Here is a 16,914-nt window from a genome sequence, read left to right as displayed (position 1 = left end):
TAGCACTAGCTTCTGGTATGCATGAGTCTAAACCGTGTATCGGGAATAGCGTGCTGTACGTTAACAACGTGCACGAGAGGGGTGGGGTGGGGGCGTGATCAGGACCGTGGGCGGAGCCAAAAGCAATAAGCCCCGCCCCTGGGCGTGTCGTATAACTCCTACTCCTACAGTCCGAGGCTACACGACCAACCTCCAGTAAAGTGAAGGAGGATACACGCACTCACACTGCCGCTGCTACTGGAAGCATGAAGGAGCCGAATGGGGAGAAGTACACCAGTGGACACTGCAGAGAGGATACCCAGTAACCACCGGCCATGTCTTCCGCCAGAAGCCTGTTTCTCGCCTCGTGCTGTCTGGCTTTGGCGATTATTTCATTAACGGTAGTTTTGAAGAAATGGCACCTCGGTCTCAGAGAGACGGGTTTTGAGGATGCTGCTGCTCTGAACCTGGATTTAACTGCTGAAAAGCTGCTTCAGCAGCTTCGAGAAAGACAGCAAGAGCTGGTTCCCTTTTATGCAACTTCTCATGGGCAACAGACAGCAGAAGCTCCACCGGTGAATGAGACTTTGGGGGGCACTGACGCTTCGACCACCGCTGGATGGGGCATTGGATGCAGTGAGCTGAGCGGCATGACAGTGGTGGACTTCCTAGGCGCAGGTTACACCAAAACAGTGCTGAAGGTTGTCACCCAGCAAGGCTCGGCCGTGGCCTTGAAATCCGTGAACGAGCAGGGCTCGGACATGAGGTCCTGCCTGGAGGACTTCAGAGATCCGCAGGGCTGTCAAGAGCTGGTCTCCTTCAAGCTGAGGAAGGAGGTCGTCCTCCTGCAGAGGCTACAGCACCCCAACATTGTAAAGGTAGGCAGTTGTGTAGGTGGCAGAACTTCAGGATCACAAGAGAGCGATTGTCTGCTCATGAGACACATCTGAGGGCTTCACTGACACAGTTTCACATGATGCAGCTATTCTGAAGCTCTTACTAAGTGGCAAATTGGGTTAGACTTGGTTGAACTCACATCTAAAGAATGTTTTGCTGCTGTGTCACACGGTGCTCATTTAACACCATTTAACAGCAACACTTAAAATAACTACAGGTTCCTAAATGGTTCTTGGCTTGGACAGGCAGGTCTCGGAGAAGAAGAAACGTTCATTGGATTGAATTTTTAAATTCATGAGTTTCTTTAGACTTTAGATTTTCTAACACTCATAAAACTAAATTCTCCTAAATAGTTTTTGGCAAGGACATATGGTTCTAGGATGAAACTGGTACATCACGTGGAGGTTCTTATAACCTTAAAAATGTTCTTCACACTCACACATCTCATTTTAAAAAGAAGGTTCTTAAATGTTCTCAATGTTCTCGAGTGGTTCTTGAGTTGGATGTAAGGCTCTAGGAACAACATTACACCAAGGACCCCTTTTAGGCTCCTCTGGTAGAGTGTATAGGGAAATAGGAACAGTGCTTGTCTAGGATGATACGGTTCATTAGTATAGAACCTTTACATCATGTGGAGGTTCTTTTAACCTTAAACATGTTCTTCGTCTCATTATTTAAGAGCACTCTTAAAAAATAAAGCTTCCTAAAAGGATCTTTTGAAGGACTTTTCACTCTCATGAATCTCATTTTAAAAAATCAGCTCTTAAGAATCTCTCAAGTTCTCAAGTGGTTCTTAGTTAGATGTAAGGCTCTAGGAACAACATCACACCAAAGAACCCTTTTAGGCTCCTCTGTTTGGTAGAATGTATAGAGGGGATGCAGAAAAATGGCTCACTTTGAGAGTGTTTCCTGCCTAGTATGGCCTGTTCTGGGAAAGCATAGAACCTTTACTTTATGCGGATGTTCTTTTAACCTTAAAGCTGTTCTTCACACTCACACGTCTTGTTATTTAAGAACGCTCCTAAAAATGAAGGTTCATTAACAGATCTTTAGAAAGGTTCTTCATTCTCATGAATCTATTTTTTCTATAACTTTTAACATTCTCAAGTGGTTCTTGAGTTGGATCTAAGAAAAACAACACCCCAAAGAACCCTTTAGGCTTGTCTGTTTGGTATATAGGGAATTATATATTAGGAGTGTATAGGGTGAAAGCAGGAACTATGGCTCAGTTTAAGAAACTCATTTTTAACAACATTCATACAAATGAATAAACGGTTCTGGACTAGAGTGTATGACTCTGGGAAGAACTTAGCATCAACATTATTAGGAGGTTCTTTTAACGTTAAATAATGTAATTTAATTTAATGTTTCCTTACTCTCGTGAATCTAATTTTCTGTACAGCTCCTAATGTTCTCAAGTGGTTCTTGAGGAATCTTTTAGGCTCCTCTGTTTGGTAGTGTCTGTGGGGTGAATGCAGCAACTCTGGCTCATGTTAAGAAACCCTTGTTTTAGCTGATGCTTAGTGCTTTACTTCTGAGATACAGGAGCTACAGGAAAGCTGGTGAAGAAGGAGCAGAAGAAGGCCTCGCTGTATTTGTGCACCGCTGTTAAAACAGTTTAACACCATAACGTTTTGATGTTGGCTAATGGTTGCAGTTCTGACAGACTTGTCTTGTTTGACCATTGCAGCTGAGAGGTCAGTGCCAGGACAGTGGCCTGGTGGGGGGGATCGTGGCAGTGCTGGAACAGGGGACTCCAGTGCAGATGATTCAGCTCCTGCAGAGCCCCTGGGAAGAGCGCTTTCGGGTAAGAGCCTCAGTTCCCCTCAGACTCCCCCACTCCCCCTCCTGCAGAGAGTTAATCAGGAGTTCCCCACCCACCGTTCTCTCCTCCCATCCCCCAGCATACACACACTCACACACACACACTCACACACACACAGGGCATACCTGAGGAGGGGGCTGGATGAAAATTCTCTTGACTTGGCTGGATTAACTAAAGCCCTATCTCCATACCAGCTGAGCTTGATCAAATACTCTGAGGGACAGATGTCTGTCTCGGATGTCTCTGCCAGCTCTTTAAAGTGAGCACTCTATGGAGATCTGTAGGACACCGGGAGGATCTGATACCAGCCTTCAGGAAGGGAGAAATACTTCATGGAGGTGTCCGGTTCGTGAGAGGCAGGTGCAGATTGTTGGCCGTCTTTGATTTGTGATCATGTTAGGGAGGATTGGCTGTATTGGAAAGGCTTGTGTCTTCCCTTTATATGCTGAACCGCTCTGATGAATTCAGCATTGGGGTGAATAGTAAATGAGTGGCCACCTACAGTGTTGTAATGTCATTACCCCCGATAACTAATAAATTTTTTACGTCAATACGTATTCCTAAACGGTTCTTAATTAATATTCCCAAATGGTTCACAGCTTGGTCTGGCAGGTCTAGGAAAAGCCTTCCATTAGGACCTTTATGTTATATGAAAGTTCCTTAAACTAAAAAAAGAAAAAAGGTTCTTTACAGATCACATTTGTATGCACACGTAAAAAGAGCGCATACCTAGATCAGATGCAGAGCTTTTTTCATTAATGAATTATACTCTCAAAAAATGTTTTTTCAAGGGTTTGTTAGTAAAGGCAGGAGTCTATACAGAACCAAGGCAGTTCTAAAAAAACAAATGTCCCCTTGCCTGGTTAAACAAGTCTTCCTATACAAGGAAATACATTATATGGATTATATGGATTATGTTTTGTTTTTTTTTTACTTTTAATCTCTTTAGAGAATCAACCATTGAAAAATTATTTAGGGAATCAAAAGCAGTTTCTCTACATATCAGAAAAGGGGAGGGGAGGTCATCTTCATGCCTTCTTTAGTAAATGGTGCTATACAGAGCCATGAGAGTTGGTATGTTTAAATGCTTCTTTGCCCTATAAGGCTGCTAAAAGGTGTGGTAGAAAAACTCATGCAGATGGTTCTTCATCAAACCATTTACTGAATGGTTCTGCACAGTGTTGTCAGAATATTATGACCACCTAATAGTAGGGTTAACCATGCTTGCTCCATGAACTGTATTAGGTGATGAAAGGAGTTCATTGTAGAGGTTAACTGGTTCACCATCAGTTGCTCGGTACCACTAGCTGGAGTCATCATTTCCCAGGAGCATGATAAAACCTCTAACCTCTAACAGAACCATGACCAAAGACCTGGGAACGGTTCTTCTCTATGCTGAAAAAAAAACTACCGGTGGTTCTTTATTAAACCATTTTACAAATGGTTCTTTATATCAACAAAACGTATCCACTATGGTTGAGCCAGGGAACCCATTTTCAGGACTATATAGCCTTTTTGCTTGTAGTGTAATGCCATAACTCCAATGCAGTCACGTAAGAGGGAAATTCAACGCCTCGGCCGCTTCTGCTTAGCTTCTTCTTAGGCCCTCAATCCTGGTCCTGTGGTCCACACACTCTGCACATTCTTGGGTTTTGTCTGCTTAAGCCCACCTCAGCCACCTCATCAAACACTTGATAATTAGCTGTTGAGTTGAATCAGGTGTGTTAGAATAGGGAAACCACAAAAATGTGAAGAGCACAGGGTCCCCAGGGCTGAAGGTAGGAACTACTGCTTTAGGACAGCCATGTAGAACTGTGTGTAGATCATATGTTGTTGTGCATAGCAGCGCTGAACATATCCCTTACAGCCATGTGAATACCAGGCATCCGCGTGGTACCTTTCTTGTGAAGTCATATCAGATATACACTGCCTGTCAAACATTTTTGTGACACCTGGCTTTGCAAAATGTTGTAGTTTTGTTGGTTTGGATTTTTTAAAGCTATTAAGTTTTTCAGTACCTTAGGGATAATTTCATGCCACCATTATTTAGGGGAAACCTGCTTTTCGTAACTCTTCAGACTCTTTGATCAGCCTGAAACAGTGTATTGCACAACATATCAGCTGGTATAACCAGTCCTGTAAAAGGTGTATGTTCTTACATGATTGAGAAGTAAGTACGAAAAGCAGACCTTATATTGAGAAGACAAGGTGTTCCCAAACTTTTGACATATGATGTCTCTTTACCTACAGTGAAATCTCTGAATGAAACCCTTTCTCTTCATCGCTAGGTTTGTCTTGGCCTGGTCAGGCTTCTTCAGTACTTATCCCGCTCTCCGCTGGGCTCCGTGGCCCTGCTAGACTTTCAGCCCCGCCAGTTCATCACAGTGTCCGGCGAGCTGAAGCTGACCGATCTGGACGACGCCAGCGTCAAAGAGCCTTCCTGCCGGACGGACTCGGACTGCCTCCTGCAGTTCCCACTCCGCAACTTCACCGTCCCCTGCTCGGCCAGCGGAGTGTGCGAAGGCCTCAACGAGATGAGGAACCTGTACAATGCCTACAGGTGAGATCGCCCACATTCCTCGTTTATTGTCTCCGCTGGATGATAAAGAGCGTGTTTTACAAGTGTCTCGCAGGGCTGGAGCGAGGGAGTTTTATGGCCTCCCCACCCACTGCGCTTGTTCTGATTAATTATCCACCGTGTTGAGTATCACAGGCGGCAGCTGAAGCGCATTGATCGGGCAGCTTAAGTTACAGCAGGCTTCCACGTGGCAGACTGGCGAAAGATATTGACGCTGTCTGATAAGAAAACTTTGCATTTCTGAAGTGATAACTTTATCGGATGAGGAAAAAAGCTCTGAACCCAGATAAACCTGTAAAACTACACTTGACAGTGTTCTCTGTCATATTTTCATAAGTCTTTATATAGCTGTGTAATAGTTAATCACACATTTATGAAAATGTATGGTTAACATTACATATCTTTGCTGTTATAACTCCAAAATGACAACTTTACAGGAGAAGGTAAAAACCATCATAACTTTCAGTGGAAATCAATGTAAAAAGATTTTATTCTAAGTCATTTTAGAGTATTTCTATTGGTTCATTGACTAAATGTGATACAATGTAAAAGGCAGCTTCCCAAATTAAATTATTTGAAAAAGTAATAAATGTAAAAAAAAATTATTTTTTTTACACCGTTTTGAGCAACAGCGACAATATGTTAACCTCCCTTAAAAGCCTTAGAAGTCATTTCAAACCATCTCTCTTGGTCCATTCTTAATGAAACAGTCACACAGTGGAAAAGTCAGCTGATGTTTTCCACTGTAAAGGAATGTATGTGACTGATGGTGTTCAGCTGGAGGATGTAACATGCTAACCGACCTCTTGCATCTTCAGATATTTCTTCATCTATCTGCTGCCTCATCAAGCTCCAACAGGGCTGAAGCCTCTTGTGGATCGGATAATGAACACCACGGGTGAGCAATCTTTTTCTCTGTGTGGTTTCAGTCATCAAGACGTGTCTTGATTGGTGAATATATGACTAACTGTCTTTTTTTTTTGCAATAGGGGAGCTGAAAAAGAATGTTAAAGAAACACTGGAGGCCTTTGAAGAGGTTTTGCATGTATACAAGTCTGGGCTGCATCTGCAGAACCTGCCGCCATCAGTAATTAAAGGTAAGACCACAGTAAACGCTATCCTCTGATATTGTGCTAGATGGTGATTTTTATCCATTGTTCCACAGGCTTTTACATGTTGGTCTAAACAAAGGTTCCTGTAACTGCAGCTATTGCACAACCCTCCTATAATTCCCATAATTGCTGAATCCACTCTGTGCTGTTAAAAATAAAAGCAGCCAAAATGGGTTCCTTGGAAGAAGGCCACAGGAGAACCTTTCAGTGGGTGGGTGGTTCTTTAAAGAGCTATGTTTGTAAGCAAAATTTGTAGGATTATGAAGAAGCTTCAAAGAACCTCTGCATACAATTAGGGTTTAGGGTTGTACCTCATTAAATCAGACTATCACTCCCGATTCAACTCATCAGTTAATAAGACTCAAGACCATCATTGAATTGAAATAGGGTCCTTAATGGCAAGCCTGTTCACTCAGCGCTGCTGGGCAGTTATTTCCAGTCATACAAGACCAGGCTTTTATCTCTATGAATGGGAAGAGACCAACATACTGGAAACTGAAGGTCAAAATACAGTTTCTGAACATTTGGCTCAATAAGGCACAAAACAATGTGAGATCTAGCGCAGATCTACGCAACGAGGTGGGGGGGCTTCCTCCTCTCGCTGCATAACCAGAAAGCTGAGTGTCCCATTTTGTTGAAAGGCGGGTTCTTTATTCATAAACTACAAGAACAACCAGTGACCAGTCTCCTCATTTCCAAATCAAAAACTTATCATTTAGGTTCATGGCTGCCCTGGATGATAAGAAATCAGCGTACTTATGAATGAATTAGTTCCCAGTCCTCATGTTCTAAAGGAATATTGAACAGATGTTCTATCTTTTCCTGGAAATCTTTTGTTCCTTGACATTTTCTGCGGTTCTACAGAGAAAATGCACAGTTTTTTTAGGTCTTTATCAGGCTGCACTCCATATATCAGCTCCTAACGCTCAAAAAAAGAGATCTTTTTTTCATTTTGTCCAAACAAAGAGCACTGCTGTTTCTGAATGCGTTTCAGGAGACGGCTGAGGCAGTGCTATGAATATGAAATGTGCTTATATTAATGTCAAGAGCATAACTCCAACGGCACCTTCAAGCAGATGTGCAAATCGGTCGTAAAAAGGAACGGCGTAACTTAATCTGTCTTCAAGCGTGGGTGAAATAGTGATGTCCCCTGCAGGACTTTTGGGCTTTACCTCTGTCCCCCCCCCCATGTGCCGCCCCCCCATCTCTCTCGCTCTCTCTCTTTCTGTGTGAAGAACCTGAGCTTTGACATCCATAAATCATCCACATGGCCAGGGTTCAACAGCGGCGAGGCATAAAAAGCAGCCAGACATTGTCAGAAGCTTCAAAATCTTATGTCCAAACAAGTTCTCAACGGCTCTCGTAAAATGTTTCTACGCGTTGAGAGAGGGGATCATCTGTGAGCAAGCCACTGTTTTGGTGTTTGTTTCTGCGTAGCGACATTGGCTCTACTTCTGTCTTACACACACGTCTCTGCTTCTCTGCTGCTGTCTTAAACACTCACATTTGTTTTTAAATCCTTGTCTGGACATGGGGTCAAATGTGTGTCATGAGGTCAAATATTTATGCAAGCAGTAGGTGTTTATTTATGCCAAAAATTAGGAGAATACACACAAACAAGTAAACAACAGGTTGTGATCTGATATGTGGCAGTGTGTTAGCTTAGCTGTTTCCAAACATTTCCTCAAGGAAGTGAACAAATCCATACAGTAGAAAAGTGTATTCAGTTGCATTTCTTTAATGTAAATATCAATAACTGTTTTATGTCTGTATTTGTATTTATTTTTATATATTTGTAATTACTGCCAAAAACACACATACTGCTGATATAAATAGGTCTGCCTAAGACCTTTGTACAGTGATATATGTATATGTAAAAACCTAAAAGTAAAAATAATATGGCAATAAAATAGGTATTCTATTTATTTAATAATGTAATAACAATGTAATAAGACATTAATATCATAACAAAGCCTAATTTAAAACCTCTTAGAAACCCTTTTTAGTCATTGTGACTGGTTAGAATATACCAAGGAATAGAGGAAATGATCTGCAAACATACAAAAACAAGCACACTCACACACACACCCACCATAAACCGCCTCTTATATGAAGTCAAAGGCATGCCAGTGAGTAACGTGAGACCCTGCCACCTCTGCTGAGAGCACTAAAGCGGGAGGCGTCTGCTCTCTTCATGTACGCCGAACGCACTAATGCTTAGCAGATGAGCTTTACTGCCGATTTGTGTGAGTCTTTGACTAGTTTGCAGTCTGACGTGTGTTTTTTTTTTTCTCTCTCTCTCTCTCTCTCGTTCTCTCTCTCTCCTCTGCTCAGACTATGCTGAAGTGAGGGGCATGAAGACTGCTGGAAATATGGAATACAGATGCTGGCCATCCTACGAGCAGCAGGCATGCGTGCTGGCTGTGCACAATGCCTTGGAGGCTGCCCACATCTGCAGCTCTCACCCACAATGCACCAGCTTCTCCCTCAGCAGCCAAAAGACATGGGCAGGTTAGCATTAAACTCGATTTAACTAGATGAATTTTAATGGGTAACTACATGTTTTAACTCCAGCAATTAGTCAGCCCTACTAACCTAAAGCAGCAGATGCTTGGCTTGGTGACTTATAACTCATAGAAGCCATCTATATGATCCCATAGATGTGTTATGATGAGTTATTGGCAAGATGATACACGTTTGATTTACAAAGCTGAAGCTAAGCTATGAGTTATTAGTATAGTGTCATTTAATAAACAATATAATATAAAAGGGGAATAAATACCCTCACCAAGCACTTTATTAGGAACACTATGCTAATAATGGGAATGGCCTCCCTTTACTCTCAAACGAGCCTCAATTCTACCAGATGTTGTGAACATTCCTTTTAAGATTCTGGTCCATGTTGCCATGGCTGCGTCACACAATTCCTGAAGATTTCTTACAAACACTTTCACGCTGTAAACATCCAGTTCTGCCACATCCCAAAAGTGATGAATGAGATCTGGTGACTGAAAAGGCCCCTAAAGAACACTAAACTCATTTTCATGAAACCTAGTTGCGCATGGTGGGTTATGATGCTGGAAGTTGCCATTAAATTTCAGTCCTAAAGGGATGCAAATCTCAGATAGTCTGTGGCATTCAGGTGATGATTGACTGGTGTTATCAGACCCAAAATGTGCTGAGAAAACAGTCTTCAACTGTCCTGTTTTGGTGGGCCTGTGCCCACTGCAGACTCAGCTTTCTGTTCTTGGCTGACAGACGTTGAACCCAGTGCGGCCTTCTGCTGTTGTAGCCCATCTGCCTCAAGAATCGACGTGTTGTGGATTCTGAGATGCTTCTCTGCTCACCACAATTGTACAGAGCAGTTATCTGAGTTACTGTGGCCTGTTCTGTCAGCTTGAGTCAGTCTGGCCATTGTCTGTTGACCTCTCTCATCAACAGTGTTTTAGGTCTAGAGTAAGGTCTAGAGACTGTTGTGCTGAAAATGAATGAGTAGATGTACAGGGGTTCCTAATAAAGTGTTTGGTGGGAGCATGTAGGACGTTTTTCTTAAGACAGAGAAAAGATGTTGCACATGACTAAACTGTAAAATATTCCATGTGTCAAGAGATCTTGTATGTTGTATTTTATGAATATAGGAGGTAGTCATGCAAGGCAGTAAATTCCACAGGCTCGCATTAACAGACCGCTGTGTGAATACATCAGACATCAAATGAACAGCTGTGGCTAGCACTCCTCATTGTTAATAAATCATCTCAGCACATCTTCATTGAGGCTGTGTTCCTAACCCTGGGCTCTCCTTGCCTTTACTTGTCCACAGGTCGACATCTCGCCTCCTTTAGGAGTGGCTTCAGCCAGCTGCTTCCAGATGTGAGCTCCACGGTCTACCTGAAAAGCGTCAAGGTCTCGACAGCTACCCCAGTTTGAAGAAAAAAGAATGGATAAGAATAGATGGAGAAGCACGAGGGGAGGGGGGGGGGGGTGCAGGGAGGAGTCTGAAGCGAACGAATGTGATGTATTTATAGGCATCTCACTCAAAGGCCGTTTGATCTGCCTGCCAATCCTACATGCTGCCAGCTAGGTGTTTAAAAGGATTTCCCTTCAGGTATAATTACTCCTTCTACAAGAAAAGAAACACCTAGTCCTCTGTGTTTTCCCCCCTTCTCTGCTGTGTTTGTTTGGCACAGTTGAATCAGAGGACATCGAGCCGGTTCTGTACGGTCTACAGCAAGCATAAAGAAAGAAAACAAGCTCTTATACAGATTTCCTTTGATGTTCACACGGCCAGACGCAGCGCATCTTTGAGCACAGTGTTCCAACAGGCCAGAACGGACAGAAGCAACAGCTGTGCAGGAGCTGAGCTGCAGTTCCGTGAACACATGGCTGTTATAAGATGTCACGGATGACTTGTGGAAGTCCACCAGGGCTGCGATTTATCGGCCGCTTGATCATTCAGCGAATCTAACAATTACGCCTTCTGCAGGTAATGTTAATTTATCGCTATCTCGACAGAATGTTGCAAAATGCTTTTCTGGGCATATTGTAGATATAATTAGTACTTAGTGCTTGTTGTAGCATAGGTAGTGAGTAATAACACTGCCTTACACCGCCTGTGGCAGACTAGGGTTCAAATCCCTGGCCAAGCAAGTACACCACTCTACACCAATAAGTAGGAGTCCTTGGGCAAGACTCCTAACACTACGTTCACCTTCCTGTGTAACATGATTCAAATGTAAGCCACTCTAGATAGGATCTGTAGCCAAATCCTGGAGAATGTACTTAAAGAACAATGGACAACTGCGTGTTTCAATACAAAAAGGCCATCATTTGGATTTGCAGTCTGATCATATTTTTGAATGTAGCACTACTGGAGATTTTTGGTCCATTCCAGTTTATTAAGGCAAAGTATTGTAACAAGAATTACATATCATGAAAACTGTGATACCAAGTTTTTTTTACTGTATTGCCCGCGCCCATGATTCATCTATGCAGCGTCATTGTTTCCTCCAGTCACAGCGCCCCCCACACTTCCTATATTGTATTGCAGCTAGATATGGAATATCATTGTCTGTGGGTATCGATATTGGATCAATATCATCAGACAATGCTAGATCAGGTGTCACAGATCTAGGCTCACAATGTGTCATGTTGTTAGCTATGTGTTTCTGCCTGAGGGGTTGTAGAGTGTTTGAGTAGTTTGAGCATGACTGAATACTTTTAGAAGCCCATCTTAAGTAAAGTGCTTCAAATAACTTTAACCAGCTCATTTCAAAGATGAATAGTTTTTAAAGAATAAATGTCCAATTGGTATTGACAAGATTTCAACAAAGGTATTGGAAATCAAATGGGTTTTGGGTCCCAAATTGAACAAATATGAAAACATTAGTGAGTAAGGCCCATTAACCCCAGGCTTTACTTTTAAGACCTATTATTCAGCAACTACTGTAAATTATTTAATAACTGCTATGAAACCAAAGTGTAACATGTCATTCAAGAGTGATTAAATTGAATTATGGTCCCAAATACAGGTTTAAATCTGTCATAGAGCGCTTTTCATGCTGTGTCAACCTCTTACTACAATCAGTGTCATCGATCGACTTTTTTAAACCAATTGTTGCAGCCCTATAGTCTGCTCTTCTCATTTCCATCCAATGGATGCAATGCTATTGCTGTTCTTTCAGAGAACGAGTTTATTAATGTCTGTTTAAGTGCGGAAGTGTTATGTGGTGTGTTTTTTTGTAATGCAAAGGAGTAAATAAACGTGTTTTTGTTTCATAGCTTCTTTTCTTCTTTGGACAAATTCAATGACTAACCTGAAATCTGAAAAAAAAAACTGATTTCCTTCTCTTATTCACCTCCAAGGTAATCTGTAAGCAAGCTGTCACTCCGTCCATTCTGCCGTGACTTCAGTCTGTAAACCGTTTCAATGGAGAACCCCTTTGGCATACCGTGCCCCACAAAGTTTACACAAAACCTTTCTGCTGCATGCTAATGCATCACTTGTGGAGTCATTATGGTTAAATTATTGCATGTAAATGCTCCCTGTTTGGGGGCCCTTTTCTCATGGAGAGGGCCGAAAAACAAAAAGCGCATTAAGAACAATTAAAGTAAATCTGCCATTAGCACACGAATAAGGGGGAGCCATCTGGCCCTCCATTCAGGGAGGGGTATTATAGATATGCACAGATAAGCACAGGCCCAGGGGTTACTCCACAGTGCCCAGGGCTTGTTGTGTTGCACTAGGGGGTAAAGGGGGGTCGGATAAGGTGGAACTTATTGTCTTTCTGCCCTCCCTTAAACTGGGGTCCACTCGCTGATAAGATCTCATGTAATTATACTAAATTACGTATTGAAAATGGGAATGACTCGAATATGGAAGTGAATCAGCAGTAATGGAACTGACCTGAGGGCAGGGTTTGCCCCATCTGGTCTGTGGCTCTAACAAAAGGCAGCATACAAGTGTTTTGGTACCGGCAGATACCATCGGGATGATTTACAAGTTGTGACACCAGTCTTTGCGGTTTTCCTTAGCGTCCTTAGGAGACACAAAAAATATCACGGCCTCCAAGTGGAGTCTGCAGTGCGCCTTTCCTGCATCTTAAATCCTGGACCTGGTTGTGTTTATCTTGGCTCACGCCTTGACAGGGTAATGGTGGCCATGACTTCTTGCTTGCTTTCGGCCAAGCGTGCAAAGCTATGCGTCCCATGGCCCAGCTGGAATTTCAACAGGCCATGTCCGAGAAAGGTTCAAAGCTATGCTCCGACTCCTTTTTTTCATATCCATGTGGAATGCAGTATGTGTGAAAGCAGGAATCATACATTTCCTTAGAGCACAATGTCAAGAGTGTAATTTTTAAAAACTCTCAAATCTTAACTTTGGTCTAGTCATTCTTTTGTATAGTAGTTACTTTAAGGCCAAAACACAGTGCCCTTGGCCTTTTCTAAACCTTGTTGTAGTCAGAGAATTCTCCAGGCTGTTTTAAGAGCAAGGAAGCACAGAAAAAGGTCCCTTTCTTTTCTACCTCCTCGTGGTTCACACAGTGGGGCTCTGTTCCTGTGGGCTAAACCTACAGCTGGCCGCTGGGGTGGTAATGAAGGGGATTGTTATTGCACCCCGCTCTCTCTCCTCGCCATTCTGTTTCTTTAGTTTCCAGTTTCACTTGAGCTGTTTCCATCGTTTTTATTCATGACCTCCATCTGGAAATGATATGGAGGCAAAAACAAGCCAGCGCTGTCGGCTTGGAAACGCATTAAGGGGCATTAGTGCCTCTGGACACTGTTGTTTCTAGCTGCACTTGAGGCCTGAAAAGCAAAGGCCTTCTTAAGAGCTCCTAAGGGGCAAAACAGTGGACTTCTCTGTCTGGCTACTGACTTGGACAATTTAGCTAATCAAGGTCCTATGCTAGCAGGATGGGTTCTGCTGCCGAAGGACGCCAGTGATCTCTCTGCTCGCGTGAATGTGTTTAAATATAAGATCAATAATCTTTAATAGTCTTTTATGTCACTTGAAATACATAGAGAATGTGGAAGCATCATTAATATAAGAGATAAGACTGTTTTCCTAGTTTCCTTGCAACGTTGCAAGCGCTAATGCTTCCAGTGGATCTGAACGATCACTGTGAGCCTCCTTTGTACCAAAGCTGAGGATGAAATGAGAATTCCATCTGTCTAATTTCAGTGTAATTCAGTCAGTGAAGTATCTCAGTGGTTCGATGTTATATGGTGCATTACAGCGCAAACTTGCTGACTGATTTGCTGACCACAGTGGTGGTGATAGAAGCAAGGGGTCAAGATGTCAAATGTGAACTTGTGTTTTCTGAGTTGCCATGTTGTAGTTTGAATGATGGTTTCAATGGTTGCAGCAATCCTGAAAAAGAAAAGTTTTCTATTTACAATGTCTTACAGTGTACAAACAATGGATTTTAGGCCAATACTACTGTCAGTTATTCTTTTTTCTCTAAACACTATGGTAAAACTTTTTTTTGCAACGCCTTCCAGTAAGGCAGCTCTTAGAGCCAGTAAACACTCCTGACGTCTGGTTCCTAGGTTTCTCTAGAATGGAGCTTTTCACATCAAACTACTTTGAATAATTTTGCTCCAGCTTCAGCAGTTTGGAATTCTCCAGCTTCAGCCCCTTGACATTCATCATCATATGTACAGTAATTTACTAACTTTTATGAATTAGGGACTAAGAAACTGAGTGTATGGAGTTACGAGAGAAAATAATGGGCCTATTTATGCTCATCTTCCACAACGAAAGCTGTGAGGTTGACAAGCTTCATGGAATGTAGACGAAAGCCCATTTAGCCTAATGATAGATCTGTGAATCATGCTACATAATCCAGAGTATCCAGTTTAAAATAATATGCCTCCAAGCTGGACCATGTTGTAGCTAACTGAAAATAGTGAGGTGTAGGTGACGTTGACATGACAAAAATAACCACACCTGATCAATCCTAACAGTGTGAGCTCTCACACACATACAAAATCCATACCTTTTGCCAAAAAAAACGAAGCAACGGTAGCTCCAAAAGAACACACTTGTGGGCGGAGCATGGGCAGGTCGATTGAAGTGTGGATTCACGTGCAGGCCCTTGCAGTTTAAGGACTTAGCTTAGCTTAGGCTTCCACAGTGTCACATTAAAGTCTCAGGCCCCCTGAACACACTCCCACCACATCAGAGTTTACTCCTGGATCAGCTTTTTTTGTGTTTGAAGGTAACCCCCGCTTCTTCCCCCCTCCTCCTCCTCCTCCTCAAACAACCCCAACTCATTCATCATGGTGGGTCTACCAGGCCTTCATTCCAGCGCCATGACCTGACACACAGCTTCTGTAAATCACCTTCTGTCTGGCTGTGGCCCTTTCTCCTGCCCCAGGGCCGGACAGGGCAATAAGGGCTGGTCTATGGATCACAGACTGTGGATGGGGGTAGGGTTTGGTAGAGCCTGGAGAGCTGAAAGTCTGGTGCTGTGGAAATGGCTGCTGGAAAAATCAAAGCTTGCTGAGGATTTTGTTATTGACAGTCTGGTAACCTCGTGACTGGTTTACTGTTGCTTCTCAGCAGACTTGAAGTGCCTATTAGCCTGCAGGGAGGTTTTGTGCACCTTCGAATAAGCTACTTAGAGGGCACATTTAGTTTAGTTTGATCAGTGATGATTTATTGGCACGTCTCATCATCTTTGTAATGCAAATGTAATGCAATTTATTTCAGTCGGGTCGTCGGAATTTGATGTAGGTCATTCCACGGATCTGCTTTTGCAAAGCGTTTGTGAAAGTACACTCTATACTATACACATTGTGACAATGGTTTTACTGTTATCCAATCTTAAAAATATATATTTAAAAATTATGTAAATACTTCAAATCGACCAATGTTTCATTCACATGGTTTGTTTGAGTTAATAAACCCAGTTAAATTGCTTTTAATAATAACACACACACACACACACACATATACAAGAGATATATATACAATAGATACAATAGATAGATAGATAGTATAAAAAGCAAGACCAAGCTAGTTGACCAGCAAAACCAGCATGACTAGCATCACCACGCTGGTCGACCAGCATGACCTTACTTGACCATAATCAAATGCAGCATACACTATTCTGTTCAAGTGCTGGCTAACCAACATAGGATGCGTCTTCGTCTGTAGAAACATTCAAAAACCAGCTACCAGCAAAAGCTGGTCCTGAGCTGGATTTTTCAGCAGGGACCAAACAAGGAAACATTTGAGCCTTGGAATGATTTTTGTCATTGGAGTTGTCTTGGTTATCTATAGAAGTGTTTATTAAAGAAACCTTCAGAACCCCTCTTTTGAAGTACAATTTAGAGGAATAGTCTACACCTCTGCTGATTACCAGTGACAATCAGGCATATTTTCCCACATTTAGTAAAAGAAAAGAAAACGTATTGACTAAAGCACTTTTTCAATTCTTCTTATTTTTTATAATTAATTTCAACACACACAGCAGCTCCTATGGTTTAATGACAAAATAATTAACATTTGATGATAAAAGTACCAGTCAAAATAAATGCCATTATTATAATTATGTTGTGCTCACGCTAGGCTTCTGACTGCAAGTTTACACTAGTAAAGTTACACTCATTTGAATGGGTTTTAACCATGATTTTGTATTGAAGCAAGTACATTTCACATCCGAAACTTCACGCCTAGTTCAACTTTGGCATGAACATTGCCATGTGAATTTTTGCCCATAACATCAAAGGGGTGGCCCAGCTTTGAAGATTCAAAACTATTATATGTAAATTCTATGTTAGCCATGTCTACAAACAACCTTTTTTAACCACTGGCACAAAATAATTAATTCAAAAGAGACACTGAATAAACAGTCAGTCAGGAAACAGTCAGTATGATCAACTTTCTCCAGGTTTACAGTTTACTGAAGGTAAGTCAGCCAGCATGCAAGCTTACTGCCCCTCAGCTGAGAAGAGCTGGCATTCAAATGACCCACTGCCTCAACCAATATGCAGCAGTTATATAGCTGGCCTATTACCTG

The 16,914-nt window shown here is 42.2% G+C and overlaps 1 protein-coding gene across 1 annotated transcript; it reads left to right on the top strand.

Annotated features, from left to right (window-relative positions):
- Positions 1 to 248: 248 nt before the first annotated feature.
- On the top strand, positions 249 to 10,341 carry pkdccb (protein kinase domain containing, cytoplasmic b). The gene is made up of 7 exons (XM_072689701.1): positions 249 to 857; positions 2,567 to 2,683; positions 4,990 to 5,261; positions 6,098 to 6,177; positions 6,269 to 6,376; positions 8,726 to 8,902; positions 10,212 to 10,341. The coding sequence occupies exons 1-7, from the start codon at positions 315 to 317 to the stop codon at positions 10,316 to 10,318; spliced, it is 1,404 nt and encodes a 467-aa protein (XP_072545802.1). The 5' UTR covers positions 249 to 314; the 3' UTR covers positions 10,319 to 10,341.
- The last annotated feature ends 6,573 nt before the right edge of the window (positions 10,342 to 16,914 follow it).

The sequence above is a fragment of the Salminus brasiliensis genome, chromosome 10 (genome assembly GCF_030463535.1).
Source record: "Salminus brasiliensis chromosome 10, fSalBra1.hap2, whole genome shotgun sequence".
NCBI classification, from domain to species: domain Eukaryota; kingdom Metazoa; phylum Chordata; class Actinopteri; order Characiformes; family Bryconidae; genus Salminus; species Salminus brasiliensis.
The sequence above is the reverse complement of the archived record's forward strand: the minus strand, read 5'-3'. Positions and strand labels throughout refer to the sequence as shown.